This window comes from Hippopotamus amphibius, chromosome 6, assembly GCF_030028045.1.
Source record: "Hippopotamus amphibius kiboko isolate mHipAmp2 chromosome 6, mHipAmp2.hap2, whole genome shotgun sequence".
Classification (NCBI taxonomy): domain Eukaryota; kingdom Metazoa; phylum Chordata; class Mammalia; order Artiodactyla; family Hippopotamidae; genus Hippopotamus; species Hippopotamus amphibius.
In genome coordinates, this window is record NC_080191.1 from 139,094,291 (window position 1) to 139,113,435 (window position 19,145).

Below are 19,145 nucleotides of genomic sequence, written 5' to 3' on the forward strand. Positions count from 1 at the left end.
GGACATTTAGGTTGCTTCCACGTCCTGGCTATTGTAAATAGTGTTGCAATAAACATTACAGTACATGTTTCTTTTTGGACTATGGTTTTCTCTGGGTATATGCCCAGGAGTGGGATTACTGGATCATACGGTAGTTCCATTTTTAGTTTTTGAAGGAACCTCCAAACTGTTTTCCATAGTGGCTGTAACAACTTACATTCCCACCAACAGTGCAGGAGAGTTGCCTTTTCTCCACACCCTCTCCAACATTTATTGTTTCTAGATGTTTTGATGATGGCCATTCTGATCGGTGTGAGGTGATACCTCATTGTGGCTTTGACTTTCATTTCTCTGATGATGAGTGATGTTGAGCATCTTTTCATGTGTTTGTTAGCCATCTGTATGTCTTCTTTGGAGAAATGTCCATTGTTGTCTTAAATCACAAACCCGGTGGTCCATTCTTTTGTTGGAAACACTTTAGGGATTTGTTTGTATTGTAGACTCTACAAGAAGTTGCTTTTCAAGCTACAGATCTAATAATTTGGTCCTAGAATCAAATAGTGACTTGAGGTGAAATTCCAGCTCTACTAAGCAAGCTAGTTAATATTTTTGGCCTTATCTGAAAAATGTGTATAAAAGTAGTACATATTTTTGAGAGTCATAATAAGTAAATAAGACAGTACATTTGAATGTTTAGCCTGGTGTTCAGCATACAGAAAAATTTCAATAAATATTAGCTACCACTATTTTTTATTACAGAATTAAAATTCCTAAGTGTACACACATGTCATCTTCTTCCATTTCCTTCATTTTTTTCTCCCCCTTGAAACACACATACACACTCTTCACTGTAGCCCTACAACCCAATTTTAGCCTGAAACATACCAGCCTTTTCCGTGCCTCTGTCTTTGTGTGGGCTGTACTCTGTGCCTGGATTGCTAGGCAGCCCATTGTTCTGCTTACATCTCTCAAGGTTCAGCTCATATATCCCTTGTGACGTGGTGTTTCCAAGGCTTCTCAAACAGAGGATTTGTTGTACTTATTTGTAGTTACCTCTTCACCACTCATCTGCTTCCTTAAATCATAAGCTCTTTGAGGGCAAGGGCTTTCTTTTTGCTCTCTATTCAGCGTAATGCTGGGAGCATTGTTAACACTCAGTGATTATGTTGAAAGAATGAATACTTGAATGAATTACTAGGCTTGCTGTGAAGCCCAGTACAGGCAGCCATCTGTTTTTCATAACTGAATTTTAGCAATTGCTCATCTTGTCTACAAGAGGACAATCATCCCTCACTTCATTTTTAGTTTCCCTCTTGAGTATCATGAAAGGTAAGGATTTCACTTGATTTGTGGATGCCATCTGGTGGAAAAAAGGGTAACTACAGGTTCATGCTTAACCAACCCCATAGGGAGGTTTAGATGGTTACCTGTTCATTAATATGAAATAGCCACTGTTTCATGTTGGTTTCTAGAAACAGTCAAGAAAAACTGCCTGGTATTGTCCTTTCGTTCTTGTGCTTTTGGTTTCTTAATATTTTAAGAAGTTGGTCAATCAAATAATGTTTTAAAACATTAATTGGGCAAATAAGATGCATGGAACTAAATATTGTATATATGTTCCAGTATGTAATAGATGAAACTGGAAAGTTTTTTAATGCTTGCTTATAAAAATATTTAAACTATGACTTTAGGAACTTTCCAGACACTAATTGCTTTTCTAATTGCTTTAGCTCATATGGAGAATAGTGAAACTAGCAGCACAGATTCTAGAGCAAGTGGTCCATCCATTGTATACAGCTCTGAGATTACATATGGATTATTTTTCTTTTAAAATGGAGAAAAATATAGTGTAGTAATTTAAATGATTTAAAGTAAAGTTCTAAAATTTGGATATTAGATTTTTAAAATGTTTCTGTGCCACTGAAATCTTTTGATTCATTCATTCACCAAACATTTATTGAGTGCCTACCTAATGCCTGACATTGTATAAAATGCTAAAGAACCAGAGATGAAAGATGCAGCTTCAATTTTGGCTCAATGAATGAATATTCAGGTAAGGATGTAAAGCTATATAACTTTTCATAAGACAAATCATACCAACATCAAGTTAGATTTTCATAAGAGTTCCTTATGCTGATTAACCCATCCATGCACATTATAAACATCGTAGATATAAAGATACTAGTTTTATTCATGCCATTTTGATGGGTTTTCTTAGAGTATGTGAATCTAAAGGGAAGTTCTTTATGATTTCTAATAAAAGTATAGATATGCATTCAATATTCACATTTCTAATTTTTTTGTATTCCACTTATCTGATGGATAGACCTTATTTTTCCATTTCAGCTATCTGGAACACTATAATGGGCCAGAAAGTTAACAAAAAAGGACTAAGGGGAAATTTACCACAAAGCCCATGCACCTCTCTCCAAAAACAAAGTTAAACGTTTTTCAGTCTTTAGGGTACATAATTGTGCATAAAGTAGCCACGTAGAAGCAGGATTATCTGCCCATGGAAGGAGAACCCAGAGCTTCTTACTGTAACCAGGTTGACTTGGTGTGGGAACCAACTTCATATGCAGGAGACATGCACGTTACAACCTTCCTTTCATGTTCCAAAAATGGCCTTAAATCAGCCCCCCAAATGCTGGACTTCCTTCCCTGCATTCTCTTTGAAAAACTGCAGAAGTATGTGTTTCAGTTTAGAAACATTTCCATCAAAAGAGGTTAAAATAAATTTTCATCATTCAGAGTAGTTAAAGTTGAGTTAAATGGGACATTCACGTATGTGCAACTCTTCTTTCCCTGATGGCACTTGTTAAATGAGGTATTACGGAATTGAGCTATCATTTATAGAACTTTCATTTGAAAAATTACGTAGGACACACACATATATATCCGAATTTAATTTTCTCTTTAACTGAAGAAACACAAAAGGGCCCCGAGAATTTACCTAGTTTTTTGGAAGGATACTATTAAAGGATTAAGTTAAAATGTGTTATATATAAAATTTTGTTTCATACGTCTCTTCAAGGAACGATTTCAGAGCTGGCAACTCAGTTTATAAATAGCCATTCAGAGCAAAAATGGCCAGCCACCTGTCTTCTAACATTCTATTAACCTTCACTATTTAATTGCCTGAATGTGGGCATATGATTTGTGTTAGAAAAGAAAGCTTGGTTTGGTGAGTGGGTGTCATAAGTCATGTTGACTTATTTAATGACTTCTTTATCCTAGGGCATTCAGATCAATATGTTTTGAAGAAGAATCACAGGTAGTACCTTGAGAAATTAAAGGAAATTAATAATTGAGTATTGTGAATGGCAGTTTATACTTTTTCTTGTCTAACAACTCCCATACTGATTTATGATATTTGGAAATCGCTTGTTGCAACAATAAATGTTGTGGTGGGTCTCCTTTGGTTGTGGACTGTCTGGATATAGGACCTAAAGATAGGGCACTGTTCCACAGCAGATGGTTTTGCTTGCTATTTCAGAGACAGCAGCCCTCACTAAGCAATTCATTATTTTCTAAGGTTGAAGCAGCTGTGGATTACTATAATTATAAATTTATTATGTCCCTGCCAATCTACTATGAATCCTAATTCAGACTTTACATGTCTCTTTGGAACCTTGTTCATTTTCTCGTGATTATGTGGTTCCTGACAAATGACAGTTTTGAGAATCCAAAGTTGCTGAAGTTCATTTTTTATGGGGCATCACCAATTGCCCATTGTTTTTTAGAATGCCTAATGACCTTTTCATTTTTAATGTTGCATCAAGTTCAAGCAGCCACTCATATTGTCTGGCTACATTTTTATCCACCCATTTTCTCTGAGAGTTGCCACAGGACTGCAATTTCCAAGACTCTCCCTGACTTTTTAGGTTGTGTGGTCAAGGGGAAAGCAATAGAATGCTTAAGAAATCTCTCTGGGGTGTTAGAGTTTTCAATCACTTTGTTGGGTTTACATAGCGAATTGTATGTACTTATGTTTTAGAACTGATCAGATTGTTTTGTGCTTATCTGTTTAGTCATTTGTGTAGCTAGATTGTGAGCTCTTTCAAGGCGACAACTCTGTACCGCTTATTTCAGTACCCCTGAAACCCAACACAGTGCTCAATACATGAAGGCAAATAAGTGCAAGCTTAACAATGTCAACTGCATACACACACATGCACACACACACACACGCCTGCTAATTTCGCTTTAGTTTGGCAATTCATCTGTACCAGGGTTTGGTACACGTTTTCTTTAAAGAGCCATACAGTAAATATTTTAGACTTTGTGTACTATACAGACTCTATCTCAGTTGTCCAACACTTCATTGAAGTTCAGAAGCAACCATAGTATGTGAACAATTGGGTGGGGTCATGTTCAAATAAAACTTTATTCACAAAACAGGTGTTTTTACTGTAGTTTGCCACCCTGAATTTAGACCAAAGCTCATGGACAGGTTTCATCTCCTATGCTAACTTTGGTCGATTGGGTGCTGCCTGAAATACTGTATTGAGAAGGATTCTCAGGGTGGGTCTGGGCTCAGTGGCCCATGAGGACAGAGACATGTTGACTTGTGCCCACCATTTATTCCTAGCAGCTAGCACAGTGCCTGACACACAGTAGACACTCAAGCATTCATCGAAAGGATTAGTTCTAGCCCATGACTGCACGCCTGCTCATGATGCTGTCTTTTGGAGTTGAAACAGCACTTGGGAAGGGGTATATTTTTCTCTGTACTATTTGCCCGTTCAGATTAAAATGTGTCATTTTATATTTACACAAGCAGGTGCATTCACTGCTGAAATTATAGCTTTTCCACGCAATTAGGTATCCCATTTTCCTCTTGCTAAAATAAGATACCCTTTCAAACTCTGTGTGCAAAGTTATGCAACACTGCTGGGAATGCTGATTTGCTTTCCTCTCTGGTGCATTTTGGTTCTCGTTTCTCCAGGCCTCAGAATTCCATTAGCTGTCCCCGGCAGAGGTCAGCTCAGTGTTCTGATCATGCCCAGGCTTGGTCAAGAAGAAATCACGGTGTTTTCAAGGTGCTTTGCCACAGGTCATTCTGTGGCCTGTTTCACACAGCTTGTTGAGATTTGCTTGATTGCCCACAAGCTGTTGGAAGAGGGTTCCAGGTGCTCCTGGTATCAGACGTACTCAAGGTCAGTTAGCTTGCTTTAGGGAGGGCTCAGCCTTTCGGAGGCTGATCAGATTGGCAATTTGATGTGGTTAAAAAAAAGCCCGTGGCACTGAGGGTAGACAGGCCATGTGGGAATGTTGCTGCACACAGTCAAGGTTGTTACAAGAATTAAAAATATTTCCTTGCCAAACTAAGTCCTGGGGGATGCAGAGGGCTATTGTGGAGAGTCTGGTACAGCTCTGGATTTGTTGTCTAGCTTTGTAAAAATGCATGTGCCTAGATGTTATAAAATCAGAACTCCAAGGGGTAGAAACTGTGGGTTTCACCCTTCAGGGAGCTTGTCAAAATGCAGCATAAGTTTAAAAAATCAGATTTTAGAGTCCTGCCCGAAATAATCTTGATTTACTAAATATGGAGCAGGACCCGTATTCTGTATTTTTAAGAAGACACCCTCTCCCCCCTCCCAGGTGCTTCAGAAGTGGTTGGCCTACCACTCTTGAGAAATACTGATCAAGTCCAACCACTTCACTTTGTAGAAAAAAAATACAGCCTGGTACCTACTGCCCTTCTCATGCGTGGATCTAATAAGACTTCACTGTGACCCAGTTCATGAGTTTCATACCTGGGTTCCTAAAATGGGACACTACATACTGCGTGTGTGTTTCTGGGAAGAGGATCCATTGCTCTTATCAGATTGTCATTTAGGTTCAAAATTATATATAAATAACAGGAAACACTTTCTTGGTTTGAGATACAACAAGCACTGGCTCTGCTCAAACCAGCCGTCCTGTTTCTGTGGTATTAAACAAGATTTGGTGCTCAAGAAATATAAAATAGCATGACATTTATATGCCTTATGGCAAATGCCAGTGTGATAGAAAGAAACACAGGGGGCCTGGCCCTTTTCTCTTTTATGTTTGTGGCTATATAGACCTATCACTCAAAGGGCTTTAAGCCTAGTTTTAAAGCACCCCCCCTTTTCTTCCAGCATGCCTGCACTGGGCTAGATATTAGGGAACCCTTCATATGCGAAAAAACTTTTGTCCTACCTGCTAGTTGCTCATAAAATAGATGACTAGATGGAGACACTGTGAGTTAAGCGACTGAGAGCTGCAGTGGAGGTCTGATGAAGGACAGTGCTGTGGCAGCCCTGGTGAGGGAGCAGTAGCTTTTGTTCTATTTTTTTGTTCTATCTTTTTGTTCAAAAAGATACTTTTGCAACATAGGCAATGACTCCTATCCCTACAGGAGAAATTTTCAAACAGTGTGCTGTCCATGCTACCGAATATGCATTCTTTATTGACCTAAGTGTGAGATGTAACAAATTACTTTTTCCTTCTCCGGTTAACCTCAAAATAGTCTTGATGGTTGTTCTTGCAGATAGGGCCAGCGGTGGTGAAGAGTAAATTAAACTCTCAAGCAGTACAGATTTTTGTGTTTTCCTCCGTACGGCGTTAAATTTCAGAGTAGACAAATGTTTGCCTTTCCTGACTTTTACTTGCCAACTGTACATCTTATTCCCAGGAATTTTCCTGGGTGGGTTTCTGCTTCTCATTCCCCCTCCCTGTATGTAAAACTCTGATCGGCATGGCCACACTGAGACCGAACATTTATTGGTGTGTTACTCTTCCTTAAAATATTTGCCTTTTGGGAAGGGGAGGAACTGTCCTAAACCAGAGATTGAAAGCTATAATGTTAGAATTTCAGGGCTCAAAGCCAAAAGGGAAGATGATTTGGGGGCAGGGATCCTTTTTGGTTCCTCAAATCACACTACGTAAGACCAGATTCCTGAATAGAAAGATGGACCCTTCTCTAGTCCCCTACTGCACATAAAAGGAGACTCAATCTCATACTGGTTTTGAAGGCACTTCTTAAAGTCATGTCAGACTGGGGACATCAACCCAACTGGCATTGGCCTTGTGGTTCCCTGCATTGTGGCCACACCTGATCTCTGGAGGTGCTCCCCAAAGAGCCTGATAGGAAGCTCTGGGCAGGAGTCAAGTGAGGCCCAAGAGGGGTTCTCTGGCCCTGTTGCCAGCCAAGGAGCATTTTGTCTGACTATGTTTTGACGGCCTCCCTGAGGAACTGCTCTATTGTCATAGGTACAGAGTTCTTTTTGATTAATGATTCATGAGTATTTTATAATTCGTTCATAACAGTTGATCCCATTGGCTTCCTGAATCCCCAAAGGCGTTTTTAGTTACCATTATGCATGGAATACGTACACTCAAATAGCGCTCGTGGAAGTTACATTTTCCTCAAGCTTTATAGCCTAGCATTCAGAAACAGAAGGGAATTTTATCAGCAATTAACCATAATTTCCTTTGAAATAGGAAACATTTTCCTTTCTGTAAACAAATGTTTTTCTTGTCGATCTCAAGTATATAGAATGTGAAACAATTTCTTATTTCTTTTTATAACTGCTGAAGAAATAGGAACTCACCTATCACACAAATTTAACAAGACCACTCTGGCTGAGTGCTGCTTGTTTTCTCAACAGATTTGTGAAAACCTCTACGGCTTGGCTGTTTTTATGTTGCCATCTCTCAGGAGAACTTAGATGTGTGTATGTGCTTTAAAAAAATAAAAAGGAAAAGAAGGGCCATGGAACTAGTGTAGGGTGGCCTGTTCTTCCTGACTCTCTAGAGTATGTGTGGTAACTGAGGGCCGAAGAATTTTTTAATCATCATTTTAGTAGTAGTAGCAGTGAAATAACCTCAGCTTTTCTTTAGACTGTAAACAGATGAATTTTTAATCCCTTAGAGTTTGAATGTAGATTTGATAATAAGATTAGGAAAATGGACCACATGGCTAAACAGTGTGTGTGTGTGTGTGTATAAAAGCATCTATCTGCTGTCAGGGAAGCCATCATTCAGGAAGTGGAGTTTGAATGATATTTTCACACTGTGGCATGCTTGGTGCTACCACGTGACTAAGTCTCAGATTACATATGGATCAGATGACTGATAAAGTTATTAAAGTTTTGTCACTTGAGGAATGCTGGAGGAATTGTCCTGAATAACCTATAACCCAGCAGTCCTTCATGTTAACGTCTAAACTGAATGAAAACGTTACTCTCCTTATTAAGTAGGTTAGGTCATATGGCTCCAAGTCCCTAGCGTGCTGAGTGTCATGCCCTCTGTGGTGGTCATTTTGCCACATGGCTGACTAGCATTTGCACGTCCACAGCTTTGATTCTCCAGAACAATCTCAAATCACCATAATAAGCATAGGATAGCATTGACATACTTCAGGTTTAAGCCTGAGACTTTTTCCTAATGCCATGTGTCTTGAAGGAATTAAATTTGCCTTCTGGAGGCAGAATTATGAATTCAGGAGTGCAAGTGGTACTCTCAAAGATGTTTTTCTTATTAAAATAACCCCTCCAGGTTAGAAGTGGCAAAGACTAAAAATGGAAAGAAATGATGTTCTTGGCAGGTGAGAGAAAAGAACAACTCCCTTGCCTTCTGTCCTCTTCCTGGTGGGCAAGGGCACTCCCTCTGATGTGTCTGGAGCCAAAGAGCAGTTGTCAAAAGTTAATGATATGTTACCCTAAGAAAGATGGACCTAAGCAGATTCACGGGCGGTCCGTGCAGGCTGCTGGCAACTCCGCACAGGCGCATTCACCTCCCTTCAAGGGCAAGGCAACCTTGTCTGCAATAAGAATATTACTCCCTTCTCTCTTCTGTCTTCCTGTGGCACGGATTTTGAAGGATCTCCTTTATGATCTCTCTTTTATCTCCTGAATACCTAGCGATCATCCCTGAGTTACTGTTTCCTAAAATTCAGCTCTTTTCTACTCAGCGTTTGCAGAATTGATTTCCCACCTTACCTGCCTTGTGTGTCTTCCTTGGTGTCAAAGTCTGCTCCTCCCCAGAGGGTCACCAATCAGATGCCCTCAGAGCCAGATATAGCACCTTATTGTGTGTGGGATCAGTGTTAACTTTACCCTTAGCTTGGGTCCAAGGATCAGCCCCTTTCTTTAGTCTCCTTTGGATCCAGTCTTAGAAGCCTGTGTCCTTTCATATTTGACACTCATATCAGAAGCAGTGGAGCTGTGTGTTCCAAGGCAGGCATTTATGTTGTGTAAATATAAACTGAAAGGCACGGCCATCAATTATTCATCCCATTCATTTCAATGGAGCTTGAGGATGTCTCTGCCAGAATACAGTGTGTGTGTGCATGCACACACACATAGTAAGTAAAATGAAGGGGGAAGGGTAATTTATAAAATCAGGTAATTTGAAAGATATTAAAATTCTGAAACTTCTTTTTATCTTGACAATGCACAGTCTGGACCATCCTTGAGGCAAAAAGTGGGTATTTCTTCTTAAGATGCATTTCCAGGTTTTGTAATCTTAGAATCTCATCTGTTAGTTTTTCAAAGTTACTTTGAAACTGGGTCTTTACATCAGGATCAACAATTATAACACAACTCATTACAAACTTAATGATAAAATCCATTCCTCGGTTTTAAAAATATCTTCTAAGTAAGAATTTATTGAGTATATAAGAAGCTTTCTTTCCTTTGAATACCATACCTAATTTTTTAAAATATAAAATTGCATACTGTATACTAGGTCTTAGACTTGGTAATAAAATAGAACATTTGATTAAAAAGAAGGGGGTAAAAAAACCTCCCACAACTATGAACTATGCAGTATTTAATAAAAATTATAAGGCGTATTTTCATAGTTAAGGACACCTGAAGCCTATTTTTATTTTAAATCTATTAAAGTTAAAATGAATAGTAACTTGCCTAGTAACTTGCCCTTTTCAGAGTCTTGGAGAAAAATACTAAAAAGAGATTTGAACATAGTTCTAATTACTCATGATCTTTCTCTAAAGGAGGCTCTATTAGATTTTAATTCAATATTGCTTAGTATCTTTTCTTGAAAACAGCTTTTGCCTCCCTGGAACTTGTAACCAAAATCATTAGTATGATATTTTTCTTTGAAGTTCTATGAAATAAGTCTAATACTTTTTCCTACTAGAGGTTCTTCTTTTTTAAGGGGTGGTGGATATTCCATAAAACACAGAGAGGTGGATGGTTTTCAGGCTTACAGTTAAATGTTCAAAGTAAATTTAATATGTTTCACTTTACTCTGTTTTCCCATTATTTTCAATAACATCTCCATCATCTTTAGCTTCCAGTTTTGCAACATTGAAGCCATTTTATGGGTTTTTCTTTTCCATCTGTCACCAAGATTTGCTCCTGTGCTGTTTTATTCTCTTTTCAACAGCTTTATTGAAGCCTGGGGCTGCTTTACCCTACAAGAGAAGAGACCACAGTAGGCAATGCCTTCTTTTTAAAATACATTTTTTTTTTTCTTTTCTGGTTCAAAAAGCATCTGGTGATTCCTGGTCCTATCCACCACTCACTGCATAACCAAGGATAAATTACTTAACCTCTCTGAGTCTGTTTCCTCATCTGTGAAAACCAGTGTTATTGTGAGGATGAAATAAGTGAGCACATGTGAAGCATTGAGCACGGTTCTTGGCATGTAGAAAGTGGTCAATCATTTTTCTATTTTTTTGTTTTAGAAAATTTGGAAAATGAAGAAAACTGCATGGAGAAAAAAATATCACCCAAACTCTTGCAAGTCTGAGATAACTAATGATACATATTAACCTCATTCAGCCATTTCTCCCTCATACATAGTAGTAAACAAGCTACTTTGTAATCTGCTCTTCATTGTGACCATTTTCCCACATTAGTAGTATTCTTTCATAACATGAGTTTTAATAGCTGCATCGTATTCCGTTTCTTGGCTATCCCATAATGTAATCAACCAATTTCTAGACACACTTTCATTATCTTGAATAATGCTTTGATAAACATGTTTGCTGCACAAGTCTTTACGCTCATCTTTAACTTTTTCTTAAATTCCTGGAAAGACAATTACTAGGTTAAAAGTGTAAACTACTTTAAAGTTTTTGTTACTTTTTTTCATTTGCTGTCCAAGAAGATTGTTCGATTTATCTTCCAATCATAGTGTAGAAGGCCAGTTTTCCTTTCCTTCAGACTTTTTACTTGTCTCCTTGTTTTAATCTTTTTCTGTTTCAGTGCATTTTAAGCTCAACTCCAAGTACATTTTTCCTCAAACAAGATTTGATGATTTATTCACTCTTTTTGATGTTTTGGTTGTTTCCTGTTACTGACTGCTACAAATCAAAATGCCCTGGTTTAATAGGGAGTTAAGACTTCTCCACCTGACAGCTCTCTCACACTCCTAGTTTCATCACCTTCTTTTATTATTTATCTCCATGCACTCACATTCACTACTTTCTAGATTGCCTTTCTTTCCTCCAGCATGAGCTTCTTACCTCAAAACCGATCCTTAAACTCCACCGGAATGATTTTCTGATTCTTTTTCTTTTTCTTAAGAACTTTATTGAGATACAGTTAACAGACAATAAACTGCATATATTTAGAGTGTACAATTTGGGATACTGTACACTCTGATTCTTTTTCTTGTGCCTGCTTTAATTTCTCTCCCTAGAGGCTACTCAGCACTTACCATAGCTCATATGTTAAACAAACGGTAATCTCAAGATTCATGTCTATTTTTTGTATTGGTTTGTAAAACGTGTTTTTCCAGTGTTTCGCCTGTGTGTGTTGTTTGCATGTTAAAACTGCAGGTTGATGGCAGAGGTTTGTTCTTCCCACAGTGTCAAATCTAATGTGCTTCACTCAGCAGACACTCAATAAATTAGAATTGGCTGGCTGACAGGTTTTCTTTTTAAGGTGAACTGTGAAGCATTTAGCAGCTTTTAAAATACACTTTTTTTGCACTCTCCCTCTCCATCCCCCAGCAAATTCTTTCATATACATCGGTTATTTCTTAGAGAACACACAACTGTTGTAGTAAATAGTTTTAGCATCATGACCAGTATCAGCATTCTACCTACTAGGTTCCCTGAATTTAGATCCTTAATCATTCAGCTTCTTTTACCTTTTTCATCCTTTGAGTCCTTTTGCAGGGTTTACTCTAGCCCTTTACCGTCTTCCAGACTGACGTCGGCATGGGTAATATGAATGTGTGCACATTCTGTAAGAAGATGCTTTGGGCACCTTTTGTGCCCTGACTCACAAGCTGTTAGCTCATCTTTTTATTCCAGCTGTTAACCGTCTTCCCAGATGCAGCTGGAAGAACCGATGAACCTGTATCTTCCACTTTCTGTCCTGAGGCTTCTCTGACGCCGCCACCTCGGGTATATTTGGGAACCTACTCAGCAGTTCAGATAAGCAAAACCTGAATGTCCAGGCAAATCTTGAAGTGAATTAACACCCCCACAAGGCAACTCTTCACTCAGACACAATTCTGAGGCACTCTAAATGACTGCTCAGAAAATCCCTCGAAGAATGGAGTTCATTGCCAAATGAAGAAATAAAGGGAAGACTAGAGAAGATCAAACAGTTATGGAGAGGAAGTTGTTAAATAAAGCTTCATATACAGTTTTGTATCTGAAGTACGTAAACTACCATGTTGGCATGTGAGTGATGATTTGGGTTTCAGCTGTTTAGTTCCTAAAATAATGGCATCAATGACAATTAAAGGCCAAGTGTAATTCCATTTGACAGTAGAAAACCACACTCGTATGCTTTTTCTAGACTTATGAAAGGAAGTTCTAATTGCAGGCAAAGAATTATGAACTGTCCAAAAGTTTTCTCCAAAAGTGATCTCAAAGTTCCTGATTCTTGGATACAGTGAAGATATTAAGCTCCTGTGGTACAAAGGACTGAACTGGGTGCTGGGGGAACACAGAGATGTGTAAGATACAGTCTTTATATCAGCCAAACTGGAGAGCTAGAATACCTGTACCTCTATACATACCTGAAAGACCATTGGCTGCTATCAGGTGGGTTCGCTAACAGAGTTTATAGTGTTTGAGCCTACTTGGAAGGATGTGAAGGACTGGCCAAATCCATAATTTGCCCACTTTCACTCAAAGTTATTTTGAAGGTACAGAATGATAACAGCATAAATTGCTCAGAAAAGTATAGAGTACTGCACAAATGCAAGACACTGAAAATGGTAACATAGTACTGTTTCTGGAAGAGTCAGGTTGTAAGAATATGCAATTTCGGACTTAAACTTCTAGTAGCACTTATTAATTAAAGAACAGATAAGGAATCCTATATTTTAATTTTGCTTTTCACTTCATTTTTAGAATTCTAGAAATTTAAAAATTTAAATTGCTCTTTGTATTCTCTCTCACTTGTGCAATAATTCCAATCTCAGTTAATAATATGACAGCCTGTTTTTTTTAATTGAGATATAATTGACATATTAGTTTCAGGTGTATAGCATAGTCATTCAATATTTGTATATGTTGCAAAATGATCACCACAATAAAGTCTAGTTAACCACACAGTTATGCATTTTTTTTCTTGTGATGAAAACATTTAAAATCTGTTCTCTTATCAACTTTCAACTATGCAATACGGTATTATTAACTATAGTCACCATGCTGTACATTATAACCACAGCACTTATTTATTTTATAAGTGGAAGTTTGATGTCTTTTGACCTCTTTCACTCATTTTGCTCACCTCTGGCAACCACCAGTTTGTTCTCTGTATCTATGAGTTTGGTTTTTGTTTGTGGTTTTGTTTTTATTTTCCACATATAAGTGAGATCATAAGGTATTTGTATTTAGGCTGCTTCCATATCTTGGCTATAGTAAATAGTGCTGCAGTGAACATAGGGGTGCATATATCTTTTTGAATTAGTTGGTTTTTTCCCCCTTGGGTAAATACTTAGAAGTGGAATTGCTATATAGTTTGGTAGTTCTGGTTTTAATTTTTTGAGGAACCTTCATACTGTTTTCCATAGTGGCTACACCAATTTACATTTCCACTAACAGTGCACAGGGTTCCCCTTTCTCTACATCCTGACCAACACTTGTTATTTGTGGTCTTTTGGATGACAGCCATTCTGACAGATGTGAGGTGATATCTCATTGTGAATTTTATTTGCATTTCCCTGATGATTAGTGATGGTGAGCATCTTTTCGTGTGTCTGTTGGCCATCTGTATGTCTTCTTTGGAGAAATGTCTATTCAGGTTCTCTGCCCATTTTTTAAAATTTAATTGTATGACTTCTTTATATAATTTGGATAATAACGCCTTATTGGATATACCATTTGCAAATATCTTCTCCTGTTCAGTAGGTTGCCTTTTTTGTTTTATTAATGTTTTCCTTTGCTGTTCAAAAGCTTTTTAGTTTGATGTAGTTCTGTTTATTTTTGCTTTCGTTTCCTTTGCCTGAGGGGACAGAGACAAAAAAATATTGCTAAGATCGGTGTCAAAGAGCATACTGATTGTGTTTCCTTCTAGGAGTTTTATGGTTTCAGGCCTTAAAGTCTTTAATCATTTTGAGTTTATTTTTGTATGTGGTGTAAGAAAATGGTCCTCTTACTGCGGGCACGCTAGTGTGCAGGGCTGGCCTCCAGTGCAGCTGGCTGTAAGGCCCGGCTACAACTGTGGCAGGTATTCTGGTGTGCAGGGCTGACCCCAGGGGTGAGAGCCTCTTTGAGGGGATGCCAGTGCCTGCCAAGGGTGCCCAATGGGACTGGCAAGGCTGAGGGCCACGTTGGAGGGGCTCTGGTGCTGGCTGAGGGCACCCACCTGGACTGGTGGGGCAGGGCTTCTTTCCAAATATTTTCTATCTGGAGCTGGTTGAATCCACACATATGGAACCTGAAGATACAGAGGGCTGGCTGTACATGAAGTTATAATGTTTTAGAAATGAAATGCCAAAATTTAACTCTACTATAGTAAAAAATATACACCTTGTTCCAAGACCTACATCATGATTTTAATTAGAAGAGTGAATTAGTGGACACAATAGGAAGGAAATGTATGGTATGCTTTCAGTAATACTGAGGACACCGATATTTGTTAAACGTGAATTATGGAATTATTTTCTGTACCTCATAGATATTTCCAAGGAAAAAAATTAAAGACACGTGTTACACTGAATAGCAAGGTAGTGTGAATTTTAAAATAGTTATTCTGCAGTGTCTCTCTTCATTTTCCATTGTCAGGAGAAAATTGTTATTAAACTCTAGAATTAAATATGTTGTGCTAATGTGCTGAGTCCATTTACATTTTATGGAATAATTTTATTTGTTCTACACTAGCTGGCTGGCAGAGAAAATGAACAGTGTTTGGTGATATTTTAAAGTTGTAATTTCCTCAGCAACCAACCTAGGGGATCTAAATATAAATCTGGAAATAAAGTGTTGTGTGCTGTATTCGGCGACGCTGAAGACTGAAATATAACTTTTTCCACCACTTCCCAGTGGGTTTCTCCTGAGAAGTCAGTTGTCATTGTTCTGGAAAGTTTCTTTTCATCCTAAATTGTGCTAACATTTAGAAGGAAATCTACGAAGGTTACCAAACAACAACAACAAAACAAAAACAACATATTTTAAAGATAATTTTTTTAATTACAGGAATTTTAAAAAAATATTAAACTACATAGATGGGTCTTTGCTGTAGGCTGGGTCCATACCCTAGAGAAAATCCTGTTTAACAGTTTCTCTTATTTTCGTTTTCTAGTGATTGTGAGTATAATTTTAAACAATATATGTGTGCCTTCATTTATTTTAACAACTTTAGAGCCTATACAGATGATGCAAGACTGCACTGTAAGATGCCAAAATTCTTGGCACCTCAAGAGATATGTTTTGAGAATTTCAATTCTCCTGAGTCTTCCATGCTACTCTATTACTTCCTTTCTCCCTTCAAGTTCTACGCAGCTTTAACTGTGATTCTAAATTGGAAGGGAATTGTGCACTATGGCCCCAGAAGAATATATCAGAATCCTTGGGAAAGTCTTTTTCAAAGTACAGATGCCTTCCTTCCTACCTCCAAGGGAAGCTTGCTTACCTGGTTGAAAGTCGCTGTGTGTAATTCCAGATGTTACTAGTTGGGATAGTGCATTGTGCAGATAGTGTAGAAGGAGGGGGAAAAGATTAAGAATACTATGTATAAAGGCCAAGATATTTAAGTGATGAACAGTTCTTTTTCTAGGTTGAAGCATCTTTGTTTTAGATCTCTTCATTTTCTGTTTCACCTATTATTCCATTGTCAGCCCTAGCAGAGGGCTTTCCTTTTTATTGACTTCATCAGAGTTCCTGCACAAGCATTAATGAGCAGAGAACAACAAAGCAAAGCAGAGATGTGGATGCCACAGCAGAGGAAGGCTTACTGCTGAGATGAGTTACTAGCTTATGTGTTCTAGACAAGAGCGAGTCAGATTTATATCCAGTAAAATTACTATCACAGGGCTCTCCGGGTTCAGTGGAGTAGTTGAAACTCTGAGTTCTAACTCCATGAATGCCAATCCATCATCTTTTGTACCTTTAAACCTGATAGAAAACTCTTAGAGGTCTGTGATTGTGTGTATTTGAAGATCCACCTTACTTGGTACAGTGGGGTCTAAAAATGACAACGGCAGTGGCAAGGATGTGCTTGTCTGAAGGGTTGATTGCATAGTACTCTGAATCCTCACTACAGCACCTGCGGGGAAGTGAAAGTAAAATGAGAAATACTAATGGAGTTCTCTACTTGTTTTATCTGCAGACAGCAGCTGAATATGTAAAATCTCGACTCCCAGAGGCCCTTAAACAGCATCTCCAAGACTACGAGAAAGACAAAGAAAATAGTGTATTGTCTTACCAGACCATCCTTGAACAGCAGATTCTATCAATTGACCGAGAAATGCTAGAAAAACTGACTGTATCCTATGATGAAGCAGGTATGTAGACCTTTAACACACACACACACACACACACACACACACACACACACGAAGTTTTCTTCCCTGAAGAAATTTCTTTTTAGATTTTGGTTAAATTTAGGTCCTTTTCTTTGGTAGAAGATGAAGGGCAGACTGGATTCAAAGTTATATAACATGGATTAACATTGTTTCTTCTCTGCAGTTTTCGTATCAAAGATTTCGTCAGGAGATTTCTAAAAATGGCTCTTAAATATCAAATCCCTTTACAATTTTGGCTCTTTTTCAAATGGAATTTTTCTGGCCTTTTATCAACCATGTGCTCCTATTGATTTAATCCTTTAAAGTGTCACTTCAATTTTGGATACCAGCTAAAAACTTTTATATCCAATAATCTAAGAACTGTTAATTGCTTCAAGTATTATTTTTTAATTTCAGAGATTTTCTTTTCTAAAGAGGTACCATTTTTTTTCCCTTGAGTTTCAAGCTGAACTTGACTTTCTTTTCCTCTAGCTCCTCAGATGAATCCTAGCCCCTGACACCACACTGGACACTTCGGTTGGCTGCCTTCCATAAGTTCCTGTTATTCAAAGGAGCTTATTAATGAAGGCCTGAATAGACTTCCTTATAATACCATTTTATCTACTATATGGTCTGTCAGCTAGAACCTAATTAAAATGAAACCAGTGCAGTATTAGTTGGAATTATTAAAATCTTTATTAAAATTAAACTTATTCGGGAGAAATATTTTGATTAAAATTGTCATACCCCCTTGTCCCCCCAAAAATGGAGGAAAAAGTAAGGGGAAAATAGGTTTCTAATGGTCAAACATTGGTAGTATTAATCCACTTTTTAATACTATGATCTCAGAGATCATAGAACTCAAATAGTTGTTTTTTATTTCTACAAGGAAGTTTTTATTACGCATCTTATTTTCTTTCGCATGATCTAAAGTCTCAATGTTGACATTCTTAACATTTGATTTCAAGCTTGAATAGCAAACAGAAGAGCAAATGTTTTAAAAAATGCTGCACATGTCTAACCACTGATGCAGTTTTAAGCTGCCCACATTTTCATTCAACCTTCTAACCTCTTTACATCCACAGGATGGGTCCACGTTTCTAGCCTCACCCAGGACACCTCTACTCTCTCTCATTCTCCTTTGCTTTATTGATTTTCCAGACACAATGACTTTCTTCTGCCTGTTGGGTATTTAGTTGTTTGGTCTCTGTGTTTGTCTTATTTTTAACATTCTTCTCTTTGGAATTCTCATTCATCTCCTCTCTCATCCCTACTGGAGTAAAGTAAGGCTATAATCAATCTACTTAAAATAATATTTAAATTTTCATAGCGTCTCAGAGATCATAGAACACAAATAGTCCATCTACTTCCTGTCCCCATAACCACTTTTTAAATTTTATTGAAATAGAGTTGATTTACAATGTTGTGTTAATTTCTGCTCTACAGCAAAGTGATTCAGTTATACATATGTACATTCTTTTTCATATTCTTTTCCATTATGGTTTATCACAGGATATTGAATATAGTTCCCTGTGCTATTCAGTAGGACCTTGTTGTTTATCCATCCTATATATAATAGTTTGCATCTGCTAATCCCAAACTCCCAATCCTTTCCTCCCCACCCCGCCTCCCCCTTGGCAACCACAAGTCTGTTCTCTATGTCTGTGAGTCTGTTTCTATTTCATAGATATGTTCATTTGTGTCATATTTTAGATGCTATGTATAAGTGATATCATATGGTATTTGTCTTTCTCTTTCTGACTTACTTCTCTTAGTACAATAATCTCTAGGTCCATTCATGTTGCTGCAAATGGCACTATTTCATTCTTTTTTCCTATGGCTGAGTAATATTCCATTTTGTGTGTGTGTGTGTATACACACACAATGGAATCTTTATCCATTCATCTGTTGATGGACATTTAGGTTGTTTCCATGTCTTGGCTGTTGTAAATAGTAATGTTATGAACATTGAGGTGCATGCATTTTTTTCAAATTACAGTTTTGTCTGGGTATATGCCCAGGAGTGGGATTACTGGATCATATGGCAACTCTGTCTTTAGTTTTTTGAGGAACCTGCATACTGTTTTTCATAGTGGCTGCACCAATTTACATTCCTACCAACAGTGTAAGAGGGTTCCCTTTTCTCCACACCCTCTCCAGCATTTATTATTTGTAGACTTTTTAATGATAGCCATTCTTACTGGTGTGAGTTGATACCTCATTGTAGTTTTCATTTGCATTTCTTTAGTAATTAGTGA

At 37.8% G+C, this 19,145-nt stretch overlaps 1 protein-coding gene across 1 annotated transcript in view; it reads left to right on the top strand.

The window, feature by feature from the left end:
• PPM1L (protein phosphatase, Mg2+/Mn2+ dependent 1L) overlaps positions 1 to 19,145 on the top strand; it is a 295,093-nt gene that overhangs the window by 171,246 nt on the left and 104,702 nt on the right. The window contains exon 2 of the mRNA XM_057739711.1: positions 16,713 to 16,887. Within this exon, the coding sequence (XP_057595694.1) occupies positions 16,713 to 16,887 (175 nt within the window). The remainder of the gene's footprint in view (positions 1 to 16,712; positions 16,888 to 19,145) is intronic.